The sequence below is a fragment of the Carettochelys insculpta genome, chromosome 2 (genome assembly GCF_033958435.1).
Source record: "Carettochelys insculpta isolate YL-2023 chromosome 2, ASM3395843v1, whole genome shotgun sequence".
NCBI lineage: Eukaryota > Metazoa > Chordata > Testudines > Carettochelyidae > Carettochelys > Carettochelys insculpta.
In genome coordinates, this window is record NC_134138.1 from 261,891,359 (window position 1) to 261,908,593 (window position 17,235).

At 39.2% G+C, this 17,235-nt stretch overlaps 1 protein-coding gene across 6 annotated transcripts in view; it reads right to left on the bottom strand.

Annotated features, from left to right (window-relative positions):
- The window catches only part of UBE3C (ubiquitin protein ligase E3C), a 181,985-nt gene that overhangs the window by 98,392 nt on the left and 66,358 nt on the right, over window positions 1–17,235 (bottom strand). For all 6 annotated transcript variants that reach the window (XR_012644076.1, XM_074985064.1, XM_074985065.1 and 3 more), the window contains 4 exons: window positions 16,844–17,001; window positions 16,224–16,456; window positions 8,588–8,692; window positions 6,906–6,993 (listed from right to left, as the gene is read on the bottom strand). Coding sequence is in view for 5 of the 6 variants with exons in the window: in XM_074985064.1 (XP_074841165.1) it covers window positions 6,906–6,993; window positions 8,588–8,692; window positions 16,224–16,456; window positions 16,844–17,001 (584 nt within the window). In the remaining variant the exon portion in view is untranslated. The remainder of the gene's footprint in view (window positions 1–6,905; window positions 6,994–8,587; window positions 8,693–16,223; window positions 16,457–16,843; window positions 17,002–17,235) is intronic.

Genomic DNA, 17,235 nt, shown 5'->3' on the forward strand with positions numbered 1-17,235 from the left:
TTCCTGATCTGTCGTAGCTAAATTTGACCCCATCATGTTGTACGCGTAATTTGAGTTATTTTTTCCAATGTGCATTACCTTACACTTACCCACATTAAATTTCATTTGCCATTTTGCTGCCCAATCACTCAGTTTGCTGAGATCTTTAACACAGAGAAAATCAAGGTGATGCTGGGCAGCTCGAAAACGGTCACCTTCCACTTCTGGGATGTGGGAGGCCAGGAGAAGCTGCAGCCTCTGTGGAAGTCCTACATCAGGTGCACGGATGGCATCGTGTTTGTGGTGGACTCTGTCGACATCGAAAGGATGGAGGAAGCCAAGACCGAATTCCATAAAATTACTAGGATATCTGAAAATCAAGGCGTGCCTGTCCTTATAGTGGCAAACAAACAGGACCTGAGGAACTCCCTTTCTCTCACTGAAATCGAGAAGATGTTAGCAATGAGCGAGCTGAGCTCTTCTACTCCCTGGCATCTGCAGCCTACCTGTGCCATAATAGGGGACGGACTCAAAGAGGGACTGGAGAAACTACATGATATGATAATTAAGCGAAGAAAAATGTTGAAACAGCAGAAAAAGAAGAGATGAGTTCTGTTTCCACCTTTCTGTCTTCGCGTAGTTCCATGGTCAGAATTTGACATAACAGCTTCCAAAGCCTGACCTGCTTGCTTGGGTGCTGTTACAGCTTAGTTATGTTAAGCAATCAGTTGCACAACCTTGCCTTGTGGCAGTTGTGCAGACACAGAACCTTTTGAAAAGCACAAAACAGAAAATAGTTTTTTTCTGAGGTTTCTGGCACTGTGTTATTTCAGATGCCGTATAAAGTTATCAGGAAAAAGATGGATGGGTAAATGTGAGCTGCATGTCTGAATAGCCAAATAAAAAGAGAGTTTTCTGATTGGTGTTTGTATTCATGTATCTGAGGGTGCATTTTTGCAAGAAATTTGCATTGAAGGTGTTCAGTGTTTTTTAAATTTTCTAATGCTAGTTAGTGGAGTGTTTTAGGTGAATATACACAGCTTTAAAATATCGATTTCAACAACTTGTACGGAATTAGCAATCTGTTATTTCAGGAGGTTGTGAACCTGGGGGGCTGGGGATATCTTGTTTGGTAATGATTTCCAAGAGAGAGTTTAGCTGTATGGTATGTTTTTAATTTGACACTTTTGAGGTTGAATCACTTTTAGTTCTAATACTTGAAACTTTAGTGCTATGGATTCTTCAACAGATACAAGTGAAAAAAGCTGTGTGACCCACATATACTGATGCCTCCCTCCCCTTCCCAGATTTGCACATGCACAGCAAAGGGAGAAAGATTTGAAAGGAGAACAGGTGATCAGAGGATATGTCACAGTAGGGGGTTTGTGTATTGTACATGTATATTGTGTATAAGCTGTTCACTGTTACTCAAGTACATTGCTTTTATTAGTAACAGATAGCCATGCTAGTCTACGTACTATCAAAACAAAAATACACTGCAGTAGCACTTTGAAGACTAACAAAACAATTTATTAGGTGATGACCTTTTGTGGGACAGACTCACTTCTTCAGATCACAGCCATACCAGAACAGACTCAATATTTAAGGCACAGAGAACCAAAAATAGTAATCAAGGTTGACAAATCAGAAAAATTTATCAAGGTGAGCGAATCAGAGAGCAGAGGGGCAGAAGTGGGGGGGAAGTCAAGAATTAGAAAAAGCCAAGTATGCAGAAGAGCCTCTACAATGAGCTAGAAAATTCCAGTCCCGGTTCAAACCATGTGTTAATATGTCGAATTTGAATATAAGAGTTCGGCAGCCTCTCCTTCCAAGCTGTTGTGAAAATTCCTCTTCAGTAAAATGCATACTTTCAGGTCATTAAAAGAATGACCCACTCCATTAAAGGACTGACTGACAGGCTTGTGAATCAGGAGTGTGTTTATGTCTCCTGTATGCCCATTAATTCTTTGTCTAAGAGTTTGAAGTCTGTCCAATACATAAAGCATCTGGGCACCGTTAGTACATGATGGCATACACGATGGTAGTTGAGGAACATGAGAAAGTGGCCATGATTCTGTGAATAACCTCAGTAAGTCCAGTGACGGTATCTCCAAAATAGATGTGTGGACAAAGTTGGCAACTTCCTTGTTGCAAGGAAAAGTTCCAGGATTGGGGTTCCTGCAGTATAGACTGTGGCCGTTGGTGAGAATCCGCATAAGGCTGGGAGGTTGCCTGTAGGAGAAAACAGGCCTGACACCTGGGACCTTCTGGAGTGTGGCATCCTGATTAAGGATAGGTTGTAAGTCTTTAAACAATGCGTTGCAGTGGTTTGAGTTGGGGGCTATAGGTAATGACCAGTGGTGGTCTGTTATTGGCTTTTTTGGGCCTATCTTGGAGTAGCTGGTCTGACCCTGTCAGTTTGGGTTTTTTTTTTTGTTTGGTTTTTTTTTTTTATTTCTTTTGGTGAGTAATTCAGGTTCATGAATATTTGGTAGAGATCTTATAGTTTTTGGTCTCTGTCAGTAGGATCAGCGCAAATGCGATTATACCTAAGGGCTTGACTGTAAACAATGGATCTAGTTGTGCGTGCAGGGTGGAAGCTAGAAGCATGTAGGTAAGTATAGCAATCAGTGGGCTTCCAGTAGAGTGTGGTACCGATCAGGCCACCCCAGATTTGTACTGTAGTATCCAGAAAATGTCCCTCTTGCATGGAGTAGTCGAGGCATAAATTGATGGTGGGATGCAGATTATTAAAGTCTCTGTGGAATTATTCTAGAGTCTCTATACCATGGGTCCAAATCATAAACATGTCATCAATGTATCTAAAGTAGAGGAGGGGTAATAGGGGACGAGAGCTCAGGAATCATGATTCCAGGTCAGCCATAAATATATTAGCATATTGTGGGGCCATGCGGGTGCCCATAGCAGTTCCACTAATCTGGAGGTATAAATTGTCCCCAAATCGGAAATAATTGTGGGTGAGAACAAAGTTACAGAGGTCAGACACCAGACTGGCCGTGGTGACATCAGGGATGATATGCCTGATTGCTTGTAATCCATCTTCGTGTGAAATATTAGTGTACAGAGCCTCTACATCCATGGTGGCAAGGATGGTGTTGTCAGGAACTTTTCCGATGTTTTGTGATTTCCTTAGGAAGTCAGTGGTATCTCAGAGATAGCTGGGAGTGTTGGTGGAATAGGATTTTGGGTATTGGCACCCTTACCACTGGAGTATCCCGTTATGCAGACTCCCTCCTCAAACCCTGACCTGGAACAATGATTCCTCAGCTCTCATCCCCATTACCCCTCCTCTACTTACGATACATTGATGACGTCTTTATGATTTGGACCCGTGGTATAGAGACCAGCCCAACACCACCACCACCACACTGGGAGGGGATGACTGGGAAGATGTGGAGCAGTTCACCCATGAAGGGAGTTTTATGGGCAGAGATGGAGGAACAGACAATGATATCAGTGCCAGGATAGGAAAAGCAACAGCCGCATTCAAGACTCTTCATCGCATAGGGAGTTCACAAATAACATCTGCAAATACGAAACTGAGGAGTCTTCAACACAAATGCGAAGAGTGTGCTTTTGTATGGATGCGAGACATGGCATAATAAAAAGTCTTCAAATCACAAGCTATAGACATTCATAAACAGATGCCTGAGGCACATCCTTCACATCAAATGGCAAGACTTTCTCGTAAATAAGGAGCTTTGGAACAGAGCAAGATAAGAACCACTTAACTTAACTTCTGTACCAGGAAAGATAATGGAGCAGGTCATTAAAGAAATCATCTGCAAGCATTTGGAAGGTGGTAAGGTGATAGGGAACAGCCAGCATGGCTTTGTTAAAAACAGATCATGTCAAACCAATCTAATAGCTTTCTTTGATAGAATAACGAGTCTTGTGGATAAGGGAGAAGCGGTGGATGTGGTATACCTAGACTTCAGTAAAGCATTTGACACGGTCTCACATAATATACTTATCAATAAACTATGCAAATACAACTTAGATGGGGCTACTATAAGGTGGGTGAACAACTGGATGGATAACCGTACCCAGAGAGTAGTTATTAATGGTTTTCAATCCGGCTGGAAAAGTATAACTAGTGGGGTTCCGCAGGGGTCTGTTTTAGGACCGGTTCTGTTCAATATCTTCATTAATGATTTAGATATTGACATAGAAAGTACACTTGAGTTTGCAGATGATACCAAGCTGGGAGGGGTTGCAACTTCTTTGGAGGATAGGGTCATAATTCAAAAGGATGTGGATAAACTGGAGAAATGGGCTGAGGTAAACAGGATGAAGTTTAATAAGGACAAATGCAAAGTGCTCCACTTAGGAAGAAACAATCAGAGCCACACATACAGAATGGGAAAGGACTGCCTAGGAATGAGTGCAGCAGAAAGGGATCTAGGGGTTATAGTGGACCACAAGCTAAATATGAGTCAACAGTGTGATGCTGTTGCGAAAAAGGCAAACATGATTCTAGGATGCATTAACAGGTGTGTTGTGAACAAGACACGAGAAGTCATTCTCCCGCTCTACTCTGCGCTGGTTAGGCCTCAGCTGGAGTAGTGTGCCCAGTTCTGGGCACCGCAGTTCAGGAAGGATGTGGAGAAATTGGAGAGGGTCCAGAGGAGAGCAACGAGAATGATCAAAGATCTAGAGAACATGACCTATGAAGAAAGGCTGAAAGAATTGGGATTGTTTAGTTTGGAAAAGAGAAGATTGAGGGGGGACATGATAGCAGTTTTCAGGTATTTAAAAGGGTGTCATAAGGCAGAGGGAGGGAACTTGTTCTTCCTTGCCTCTGAGGATAGAACAAGAGGCAATGGACTGAAATTGCAGCAGGGGAGGTTCAGGTTGGACATTAGGAAAAAGTTCCTAACTGTCAGGGTGATCAAACACTGGAACCAATTGCCAAGGGAGGTGGTAGAATCTCCATCACTGGAGATATTTAACAAGAGGTTAGATAGATGGCTTTCAGGGATGGTCTAGAGGGTGCTTGGTCCTGCCATGAGGGCAGGGGGCTGGACTCGATGGCCTCTCGATGTCCCTTCCAGTCCTACTCTTCTATGATTCTATGATGTTCAAATCAAGAGAAAAGTGGGGATGGGTAGGCCACACTCTCAGAAAACCATCATCCAGCATAGTCCGTCAAGCTCTCAAATGGAGCCTGCAAGGAAAATGCAGAAGAGGAAGACCTTGGACAACAGGAAGATGATCTACTGAGACTGAAGGACAACTGCGGTATTCCTGGAGTTAGCTAGAAGTTTTGTCCTAAGACAGGGTAAAGTGGAGGAGACTTGTAGATGACCTATGCTTGGAGTACAAGGGCTTAAGTCAAGTATCACAGTCAAAGGGCTCAAGTGGTCACTCTTTGATGGGTGCTAGGGTGTCTGAAACATGATTGGTTTGACTAGGATCTGCAATGTGCTGCAATGCGGATGCCAAAGCTCCAGGTTTGAGCCTGGGTTAGAAAATTCTTACCATAGCTATGTCTACACAGCAAAATCTTTTTGAAATATCAACAACTATTTTGAAATAACTACGAGAGCATCTACACAACGCAACTGCTATTTCGAAAATTTCAGAATAGCAGGTGCCTTATTCTGAAATTAGTAAACTTCACTGTATGAGGAAAAGCATCTATTCTGAAATAAGTCACAGCTCGTCCAATGTCTGTATTTCAAAATAGGCTCTATTATGTGTAGAGGTGCTATTTTGAAATTCATTGTGTGTGTAGCTGTGCTACTTCAAAATAAATTATTCTGGAATACCTCTTTCGGAATAGCTTACTCAGAAATAACAGTTCTGTGTAGACAGAGCCACAGACTTCACAATCAGAGTAGATGCTCAAGCCTATGGTTCACTAAACTAGGGTCAGTTGACTTAAGTCTCACTAGCCCCTGAGTTATATTACAGTGCAGACATATGCAGAGAGGGCCAGGGACAATTGGAACAGATTGCCAAATGTATGTTGTGAGCCCTTTTTCCCTACCTACATGAACTTGAGGAAGAAAGCAAGCCCAAGGGTCTTGGGACACTCAAGCTGGCATGCACAGACACAAGCAACAGCCTCAGATATGTGAGCAGGATCTATTGGACATTTATGGTACCATTAATGTACTTCCCACAGTTTTTACCCGGGAGAGTCTCTTCTGTGCTGGCTGGCTGTTAGTTTTTGCCCCTGTGCCACAATCTCTTCACTTCAGCTTCTCAGTACCTCTTTTGCATTTCCCCTGCCTTATCTTCCCAACCTCCCTCCTGTTTAAGGACCCTATCTTCCATTCCTATTCAAATCTTCACTTAAGAACTACTGGCCTGGTGAACTTTCTGCCCAAATACAGCCGGATAAAATCCTGAAATAAATGCACTGAAGATATACAGGTTGAAAAAGCAACCAATTATGATGTGACATTTCCCCCTCATACTTACGTATTAAGATATATAAATCTCATTTGCTATATTTATATGTTAATATAACGTGAGTACCAGTTGATTTTACATCTTATAGAAGTCTAATTTTGTACGTATTTTACACATACCATGGGCGTGTACACACACACACACACACACACACTAATCATTTCTTCAGCCTAAAACTATTGATAAAAATAGGAATGGCAGCAGAACAGTTACAGGAAGCTGCTGCATCCAATATGTACAATCATACGTCTTTTCTTCAAAATTGAGACTAGTCTAACTCTATACAACAGTCAGATTTTAAATAACTTAGACTATTCAGAACAAATTACAATTTCAAGACTTCTACTAGGAACCATTATGGTTAGCATAAGTTATTCAACTGAATTTTGAAAACCCCTACCTCCTTATAATAACCCTCTACCTATGAGAGGAAAACGGAGACTGCTGTAGTTACTAAAACAAATATGATATGAATTCTATCTTACCATCTAAAGTAGACTGCAGTGGTCCTATTCTTCCCATTCTTCTGACTCTCCACACATGTCTGGCTGACGGCACATAAAGCTGTGTAACCTAGTAAGTTAATAAACCTTGTAGTTAAACATTTCCTGTTAAACATGCAACTAAATATATAAATTCTATGTTGAGTCCACGCAGTTGTTTTGGAAAGCCTAAACTGTTATAAAAATTGCATTAAATGTAGTTTTGGTTGAATGATATGTTACGGTAAAGAAATCAAGAACTCAAAAATCATGAAGTGACAGGGCAAAAGGTAAACCTTAACTAAGTCTCCTTTAGGTTATGACTTAAAATATGTCTGTAAAATACTAGTGAAATATAATACACAGTACATTCCACACAACTGATTACTATATATTATCATCATCATTATTATAGTACTTAACACTTGTCTATTTAAGTTTTAAATGAAAACTCTTTCCTTTCAATATTTCTGCATTTCTCTGAGATATCCAGGCAACAGAGCTTTTAAAAAAGGCCCAGCATGAAGAACAGCGCCCTTCTAGATCATAGAAAATATTTTTTCTTCTCCGCTGGAGCAATGCTACCAGCTGCTAACAGTTACACATTTAAAAAGGCTGTACCAATTTACTTTAATATTGACTTGTTTCTTGGATGCAAGTCTTCAATTGTTTTACTTATGCTTGTGTACATTTGTGATGGGTATATTAATATTCCATTTCTCTCTCTCTCTCGCTTTCACACACACACGCACACACCATTCACAAACAACAGACATGATTTTGCTCAACTTTCTTTCTTTTGAAGTCTTTCCTGGGGTGAGATCAAGCTTGATTTTTCTTATGTCAAAGCAAATTTGACTGCTTCTGCTACAATTCAGAGAAGTGAAGTAATAGTGAGAAGAGGCTCGCTATAACCAAAAATATAATTTAATAATCTAATGTAAAGGTGTAATGTATCACAACAGCTTGGAACTTCCATTCTCCTTTCACTGTAAACTACATCCACGATCACTGTAAGTAGGTCCCACTTTACAAGCAGGAAATACAATTACATGTTACATCTTCCGATTAGTTGCAAGATTATCCAGATGTGTTACAGAGAACAACGTAAGTTTAGATTTTAAACTAAGTTAATTCCTGTGCAATATCAATACCACACTCCAAAAGTAATTCTTGTACTTTATAACATGTATAATATGTATGTATTAATATGTATCAAAACATTCTATAATCAGTCATGAATTAGCTGTTACTAGTAACAGAGAGAAAGCCATGATAGTCTATATACTATCCAAACCAAAAAGCAATCCGGTAGCACTTTAAAGACTAAAAATAATTTATTAGACGATGACCTTTCGTAGAACAGACCCACCTCTTCAGACCATTGCATACAAAACATACCAAAATATTGAGTCTGTTCTGGTATGGCTATAGTCTGAAGAAGTGGGTCTGTCCCACGAAAGCTCATCACCTAATAAATTATTTTGTTAGTCTTTAAAGTGCTACTGGACTGCTTTTTTGTTTTGATAGCTGTTACTAGTGTACACACTGCAGGTCATTCCCCTCTGTCCTCACAGAAACCTGATTCCTTGTATTAAGAAGCTTATATGTAGTTGATAAAATACAGCCTAGATAGGGAAACAAGGTAAACATCGAAGAGTTGTAGGAAGAGACATTATTGTTACCTTATCTGCTTTAATGTTTTCCTGTTCTGACAGCCAGTGATTTGGTGGACAGAAATTTCTTCTTGTGTCTCTAGATTTCAACATTTTCACTAAATTAGTGATGACCTAGATAACAGAAACAGTTCTGTTTAATATAAACTAGTTCTCTAAATGAAGCCATGCAAAGAGAAAGCTTCAAAACAAATTTCTGAAGAAATCCTACAGTAGGGTACCACATTATTTTTCTCCCCTCGCCAGAGCTACATTTTCCTCATCGCTAAATAGAAGATTTGTGATTATGCAATTGAGATTTGGCCATAAATCACAATTAGAATCAATTTATTGAGAAGTGCTTCCCTTTCTCCAGAAAACACGAGTAACTCTAATGCATAAAGAAGTTATGTGCTAACTCTGGAAAGCCGAAAGTAATTATATGAGCCCCAAATCACTTCCCTCCCTAAAATCATTTATTAAAATAAACGCTAATTCTAAGTGTTTATACTACATTTGCAGAGGTACCTGAGAACTTAGACTGTATAAAAACACATAATAAGATTTTAAAACATGTTTATATTAATCACCATATCACCTCAGTCCCACATTCTAAGACTGAGTAGAAATCACAGGCTGCCAGCTCCATTGTTAAACAAGAAAACCTGCCTTTTTAAAAATACATACCCCTCTTCTTGTACCCTCTACCCGCCCCCAAAAAAACCACATTTTTCCACAGACATCAGATACTGACCTAACATATAAAAAAATTTATATTTAGTCTTGAAATAATATAACTCCAACCTTCTCACTGAAGTATTTTCTTATATATTCATACGTTAAACAAAAATAAGTCATTTAAATAATAGGTAAGGCCATTTCAATATCAGACAGTTCAATAGGATGAGAGTACAGGTAAATATAAAAATCAGATATTTATATAACAAAACAAGGAAGCTGGGGAAAGCGCTTATTCTGGGTACCAGGCACCTCTGACAATTTAAAAAATACAAAGGAAACATCAGCAGCTCCCCAAACTCTGAAAATAACCAGTCAGAAATATGAACTCAAACAGTACTTTTACAATATCTTACTGCACCCACAGTTATCACTCCTGATGACATCCCTCTAGCTTCCAAAATCTGGGTAAATATAATTTTAAGATAGAAATGACTTAGTAACCCTACCCAAATGTAAGTAATAAATGAGTGGAAGGAAGCATTGTACTTTTATAGAAGAACTAGCCTAAAGCCAGTACCGTAATTAGGAATCTACTTTGCCAATTAAAATTATAGCACTTGAAAAACGAATAGAAGAAATGCACAGAAAGTCCTTTAAAGGTATTTCTTGCTGAAACAGTCTTAATGGGCAGGTGTCGAAAGCAACAAAGAACTTAATGGACCTTGCAAGGAGCTTTGTCTCGAGATACTAAATGAAGGACCTTTTAACACCCAGTTTGTAAAGAAAGGTCCCACAGGTTGAAATAAAAGAAAGAAAATGCTATTAGGCGAACTGTTTGATTACGCAGGAATTCTTTCAACACATTGCCCTTGTAAAATTCAGTGCAGGCTGGGTGAGTCATTAAAGCTCTGAGATTCCATTAGTCCTTTTCCTCAGCCCTTCCCTACCCCAGTGCCCAGTTAAAAAAAAATATATAGAAAAAACTTCCATACAAAGTAAAAGAATGTGTTAATAAAGCAGTTTAAAAGAAATTGCATTATAGGTTGCATTATATTACCTGGTTTAAAAGAAGCTGCATTATAGGTTGCATTATATTAGCTGGGATGGACGTTACCCCAACAAAATGTACTGGATTCTCAGAAATAAGTGTACTTTCATTTTAGCATTCAATATACAGAACTGTACAAATAAGTCATTGTAAGAAACTTTAGTTTGTGATGACCTGCTTTTTACATACCCTACTGTAAAACTAGGCAAATAACTAGGTGAGTTTTTCCACCTGCTGGAAGATATCTGTCTACTGGTGGTGTACATGTACCCCTGGTTGAGAACCACTGGCTAACCTGCTATAAAGATTTCCAACGATGGAGATTCCACACATAACCCCCCATGCAATTTATTCCAGGACTTAACTACTCTGACAGTTGGGATGCTTTTCCTAATACCTAACCTACACTTAGCCTTGCTGCAATTTAAGATAATTGATTCTTGTCCAATTCATTAAAGCTAAAGAGAACAATTTTTCTCCTTCCTCCTTCTAACAACCTTTTGACTATGTCCAGACTAGAGGGATTCATCCACAGAAGTTTTTGTCGGAAGATATCTTCCAACAAAACTCTGTCAACAGAGAGCAGTGCAGATCAAAGGAGCAATCTGCTCTGTATACAGAGAGCAGCTGGACTGCCCCACCATTCTATCAGCAAAACAGCTAACCAGAAACACAGCAGACAGGGTTGCCCAGTGTCCCAGAAGCCCTTTCTGTCAACAGAAGACACCCTCCTCACCCCCACACCCCACGCTCCCCCAGGAACATCCAGACTGGCTTTTTGTTGACAGACCTCTGTCAACAAAGGCATCCTTCCCCGTGCGGGAGCGGGGTCCAGCTTATTATCCATAGAATGCCCTTGGGAATCTGGATGTGCCACAGGTTGTGTTGACAAAACAGCCGTTTTGTCGACAAATCCCTCTTGTCTAGACATAGCCCTTATGTACTCAAAACTGCTATACTACACTAACAGTCTTCTCTTCTCTACACTAACCAAATCCTTTTTTTTTTCCTCCCATTCTTCTCTCATGGGTCATGTTTCCTAGACCTTTAATCATTTTTGTTGCTCCTCTCTGGACTCTCTCAAATTCATCCTCATTTTTCCCAAAATTTGGCACCCAGAACTAAACACAATACTCCAGCTAAGACCTAATCAGTGTAGAGTAGAGCTGAATAATTACATCTCATGTGTTGTTTACAATACTCCTAAAACATCACAGAACATTTGCTTTTTTTGCCATGGTATTACTCTTGATTCATATTTAGTTTATGATCCACTGTGATCCCAAGATCCCTTTCCACAGTACTCCTACCCAGTCAGATGTATAACTGATTGTTCCTTCCTCAGTGATAAGCCCTTACTGCTTGACTGTGAACCACTGATAACTACTCTTTGGCAACAGTTTTCCAACCAGTTACGCAACCATTGGACAGTAGCTCCATGTAGGCTGCAATTCCCTAGTTTGTTTATGATGAGACAGTCATGTGAGACAGTTTCAAAAGCCTAAGTGAAGATATAACACATATACTCCTTCCCACCTATCCACAAGGCTTATTACCTTGTCAAAGTAAGCTATTAGGTTGGTTTGACAGGACTTGTTCTTGAGAAATCCATCATGACTGTTACTCATCAACTTATTATTTCCCAGATGTTTGCGAACTGATTGCTCCTTTATTTGCTCCATTATCTTTCTTGGTACTGAAGTTAAGCTGACTGGTCTAATTCCTGGGTGTGTCCTTACTCCCCTTTTACAGATGGTAATTATATTTGCCCTTTTCTAGTCCTCAGGAATCTGTCCTGTCTTCCACAACTTTTTGAAGGTATTTGCTAATGGTTCAGATATCTCCATAGTTAGTTAACAAGTGGGCTACGTCTAGATCAGATGCTGCTGCTGGAAACATCATGCAAATTAGGGCACTTGACTAGGCAAATGAACTCAATTAAATAGTCATATGCCTCATTTGCATACTCATGCACGATCGCTGTCCCGGGAGAGGCTCTTGTCGGCACAAAACTAAAAACCAAGCTCAGATAATGTTTCCGGAGTCTAGTAGGTGCCTAGAAAAAGAGTAACTTTTTGTGTGCTGTACACACAATTATCTAGTATGTCATGAATTCAATAACTACTTGAAAGTAAACAAAATGTTAAGATAATGTTGCCATAACTGCAAGAGAATGGTGAAGGAGAATAATTATATGATACCCTAAAAGGCACAAATAGAGGAAGACATGATCTAAACCACATACATAATGTCCAGCATGCTGTCATTCACTGCAAAATAGAAATACTGGCATCTTAATTTGTAACCTTTAAATTGAAAGTTTCTGGTAATTTAAAGACAAGTAATTAAATTAAATTGTGCAAACATATATTAGATCAATTGGCACAAATTATAAATTCAGTGATGCATTAGGACTGTATTCAGCGCAATCAAAACATTATCAGTTACTCTCACTGCTACTAATGTTCATAATGCTCATGCTCATAAGTGAAATGTGTTGTAAAATCAAGCAGAATGGGCTTGATAGAGGCTATCGTAGACTTGTAGAATGAATAAGCATTCCTTAATTAGCCCATCAGGTTAAGTGCAAGCATTAATGGGCCTTTCCTAAAGTCTAGCATGACATCTTTCTCCAAACATGGCCAAGAAGAAAGTTCCATTAGCAATATTAATACAAGCTTAGTTGATCATTTTCATTCAATTAACTTCTTTCAATTAAATAGATAGCTTGACAAAAGCAGTGATAAAAGACCTGAAGGGACAGCTGATGACTCGAACTGAACATTAGTGTGCGAGAGGTCATCAGTATTAAACGGACTGTAAATCTAGCATTCAATTTGGAAAATGCATTTCTTCTGCTCCCACTCTTTTAATGAGCAATTTTAGCTGACTAGATGTGTTTGCTGTAGAAATTTCACAGCAAGTCCTTTTTTTTTTTTTATTTTTGCAAGTTACAGCCTTAGATTTTCGCCTGCCAACATTTTCAGCTTCCCTTAAATAAAACCTCTGGTTTATATGGGTAAAATCGAGTAGGAATATACTCCTGGTTATTCAAGAATAAATATACATTTAGGGTTTGTCTATCATGCAATAAAACACCTGCAGCACAGCTGCAAATGGGTCAGCTGACTTGGGCTTTAAGGAAATAGGGATGTGGTAAAAATTGTACATTCAGACTCAGGCAGGAGCAGGAGCTCTGAGACACTCCCCATTGGGAGAGTCCAATCAAAGCCTGAATACTGCAGTTTTTAGCCTCGTAGAATGAGCCCCACATGCCTACGTCATTTAACCTTGACCTCAGTGCTATGAGGTTTTCATTGCAGTGTAGAGCATGGTTTCTGCAGAGGGAAGTCGTGTCTAATTAATCTATTAGAATTCTTTGAAGGGGTTAATAAACATGCGGACAAGGGGCACCCAGTGGACATAATATACCTAGATTTCCAGAAAGCCTTTGACACGGTCCCACACCAAAGGCTTTTATGTAAACTAGGCGGTCATGGGAAAGGAGGAAAGATCCTTTCATGGATCGGGAATTGGTTAAAAGACAGAAAACAAAGGGTGGGAATAAATGGTAAATTTTCACAACGGAGGGGGGTAACTAGTGGTGTTCCCCGGGGTCAGTCCTGGGACCGATCCTGTTCAACTTGTTCATCAATGATCTAGAAAATGAGGTAAGCAGTGAGGTGGCAAAGTTTGCAGATGACACCAAGTTGTTCAGGACAGTCAAAATCAAAAGGGATTGTGAAGAACTACAAAAAGATCTCAGCAAACTGAGTGATTGGGCAGCAAAATGGCAAATGAAATTTAATGTGGGTACGTGTAAGGTAATGCAGATTGGAAAAAATAACTCAAATTACACGTACAACAAGATGGGGTCAAATTTAGCTACGACAGATCAGGAAAGGGATCTTGGAGTTATAGTGGATAGTTCTCTGAAGACATCCACGCAGTGTGCAGCGGCAGTTAGTAAAGCAAATAGGATGTTAGGAATTATTAAAAAAGGGATAGATAATAAGACAAAAGATATCATACTTCCCCTATATAAAACTATGGTACGCCCACATCTTGAGTACGGTGTGCAGATGTGGTCTCCTCACCTCAAAAAAGATATATTGCCATTAGAAAAGGTTCAGAAAAGGGCGACTAAGATGATTGGGGGTTTGGAAAGGGTCCCATATGGGGAGAGGCTAGAGAAACTGGGACTTTTCAGTCTGGAAAAGAGGCGATTGAGGGGCGATATGATAGAGGTATATAAAATCATGAATGGTGTGGAGAAAGTGAATATAGAAAAATTATTTACCTTTTCCCATAATACAAGAACTAGGGGACACCAAATGAAATTGATGGGTAGTAGGTTCAAAACTAATAAAAGGAAATTTTTCTTCACACAGCGCACAGTCAACCTGTGGAACTCCTTGCCAGAGGAGGCTGTGAAGGCCAGGACTCTATTAGGGTTTAAAAAAGAGCTCGATAAATTTTTGCAGGTTAGGTCCATAAATGGCTATTAGCCAGGGGTAAAGTATGGTGCCCTAGCCTTCAGTACAAGGGCAGGAGATGGATGGCAAGAGATAAATCACTTGATCTTTGTCTTCTGTTCTCTTTCTCTGGGGCACCTGGCATTGGCCACTGTCGGCAGACGGGATACTGGGCTGGATGGACCTTTGGTCTGACCCAGTATGGCCATTCTTATGTTCTTAGAGAATACTCAAAAGGTACTTCACAGAACTGATTCGCCCACTGCTTTATAGCAGTTTTCCACTACTGGGCTTGATGCAACTGTGAAACTCATGTAACAGCCATGAATAACAATCTTGCTAGTCCACAAGTTAGCACTCCACTTAATCATGGACTCATAAGACTGGATGGGACCTCAAGAGCTTTCTAACCCGGTCATGCCTTGAGTGCAGGGTCTAAGTACTATTTAGACCATTCCACGATAGGTGTATGTCTAACATGCTCTTAAAAAGTCTCCAATGATGGAGATTCTAGAAACTCCCTGCATAATTTATTACGGTGCTTAGCCACCTGGCAATCACAAAGTTTTATCTCGTATTTAACTTAAACTATCCCTGATGTAATTTAAGATCATTGCTGCTTCTCCTATTCAAAGTGATTATGCAGAATAATTTTTCTCCCTCCTCCTTGGAAATAAACTTCTGTGTACTTGCAAATTGTTATGTCCCCTCTCTGTCTTATCTTCTATAGACTAAACAAACCAAATTGTTGGGGTCATGTATTCTAGGTTTTTAATCATTGTTGTTGCTCTTCTCTGGTCTTCCTCCAACTTGTCCACATCGTTCCTGAAACAAGGCACTCAGAATTGAACCCAATGCTTCAGCTGCAGCCTAATCAGCACAGAGCAGAATTACTTCTTGTGTCTTGCTTACACAACATTCCTATTAATACATCCCAGAATGTTTGCTTTCTGGCAACAATATTACACTGTCAATTTATATTTACCTTATGATTAATTATGATTCCCTCTTCTTCCTCACTCCCCTCACAGATCCCTTTCCACAGCACTCATTTAGCAGTCATTTCCCATTTTGCATGTGAGCAGATCTTCTGATGTTAACTGAACTTTTCAGATGCTTAAAATTAGTCATGTCTTGCTGAATAGAGTCTCAATTAATAATCATGTTCTATACCAACTCCTGCACAAGTCAATTAAAATATGAAACAAACTCAAGTAATATAATAGAAGTCTACAATTAATTTACAGTCAGCAAAAATGACATTGTTATTCTGTGTACTCTGAAATGGAGTATGCACATTAAAGCAAATGTCATTTTCAAATTCCACATTCTATAAAGATAATCTCTGAGATAAGACTTAGAATTGTGAACTAAATGGCAGCCATTTTCCTGTTATAGTAAATGTTAGTAGAAACAAGTCTCAAAAGTGTTTGATCTGTAACTGAAAAATGACTCCCTATACCTTAAACAGCTGAATCCACCGTTTTTGTTCTGTTTGTATACACTGCTGCATTTCTGTATTTGTTGTAACTCCAACGCTTCTAAAGGCTACAATATATTCTTCACGAACTTCTGGCTTTGTTTCTGGGTAAGCCAACTTAATGATTCCTAAACATGCATCTCGAAGACAGCGTGACAATATTACCAGCTCTTCTAGTGTAAAAGGCATCATTGATGATTGTCTTTGACCTGCAACTACATCAAGTACAAGTTTACATTTTTCAAATAACATTTCTAATAATTTTTTTCTAGATTCATACAACTATTCTTTTATTCTGTGTGAAAACCGTAACAGTCACACAATACAGAAAGAGGAGCTACAAAAGAGAAACAAAAGCTACAAAAAAGTTGGCAAAAATTAATGAATTGTTTATTATTATTACATTAACACTGGCTTAAAATTACAATGAAATGGCTATTATCATGGTCATTTAACTTTTCTACTACATATTATTCAGTTAGCAGCCTGTGGCACAGCCCTCATGGCCCTTTCTCATGCAAAATTTCTAGTGTAATCAACAGGAATTTCAAGATCATGAAGTCTGTCAGATTACAAAATTAAAAACTGCTTGAAGCTCTTACCTTCTATGGGGTCACCAAAAAATTCATTATCATGTATAGAAATAAGTGAATGACTAAACAAAGAACTAAAAAGGTAGAAGAGTGGAATGATCCGACTGGAATCTTCTAAAGACATTGGAGATCCCCTTGATATTACCTGAAGCAGCGGTACCAGAGACCTTAAAATATAAAAATCAAAAAACAAAACCAATTAAATGAACTGCATCCTGCTTGAGCAACATGGAATGATTTTTAATAGGCTCTCACTGCTTTATATCTGAGTGCTAACAAACAAACAAATACAATACTCCTGTTAACTCTATTTTAGAACAGTGTCTTCTTTCTGGTTGACAACTGGAAAACAGAGGCAAAAAGAAATTAAGTGACTTTCACACTAGCACAAAAATAAACTG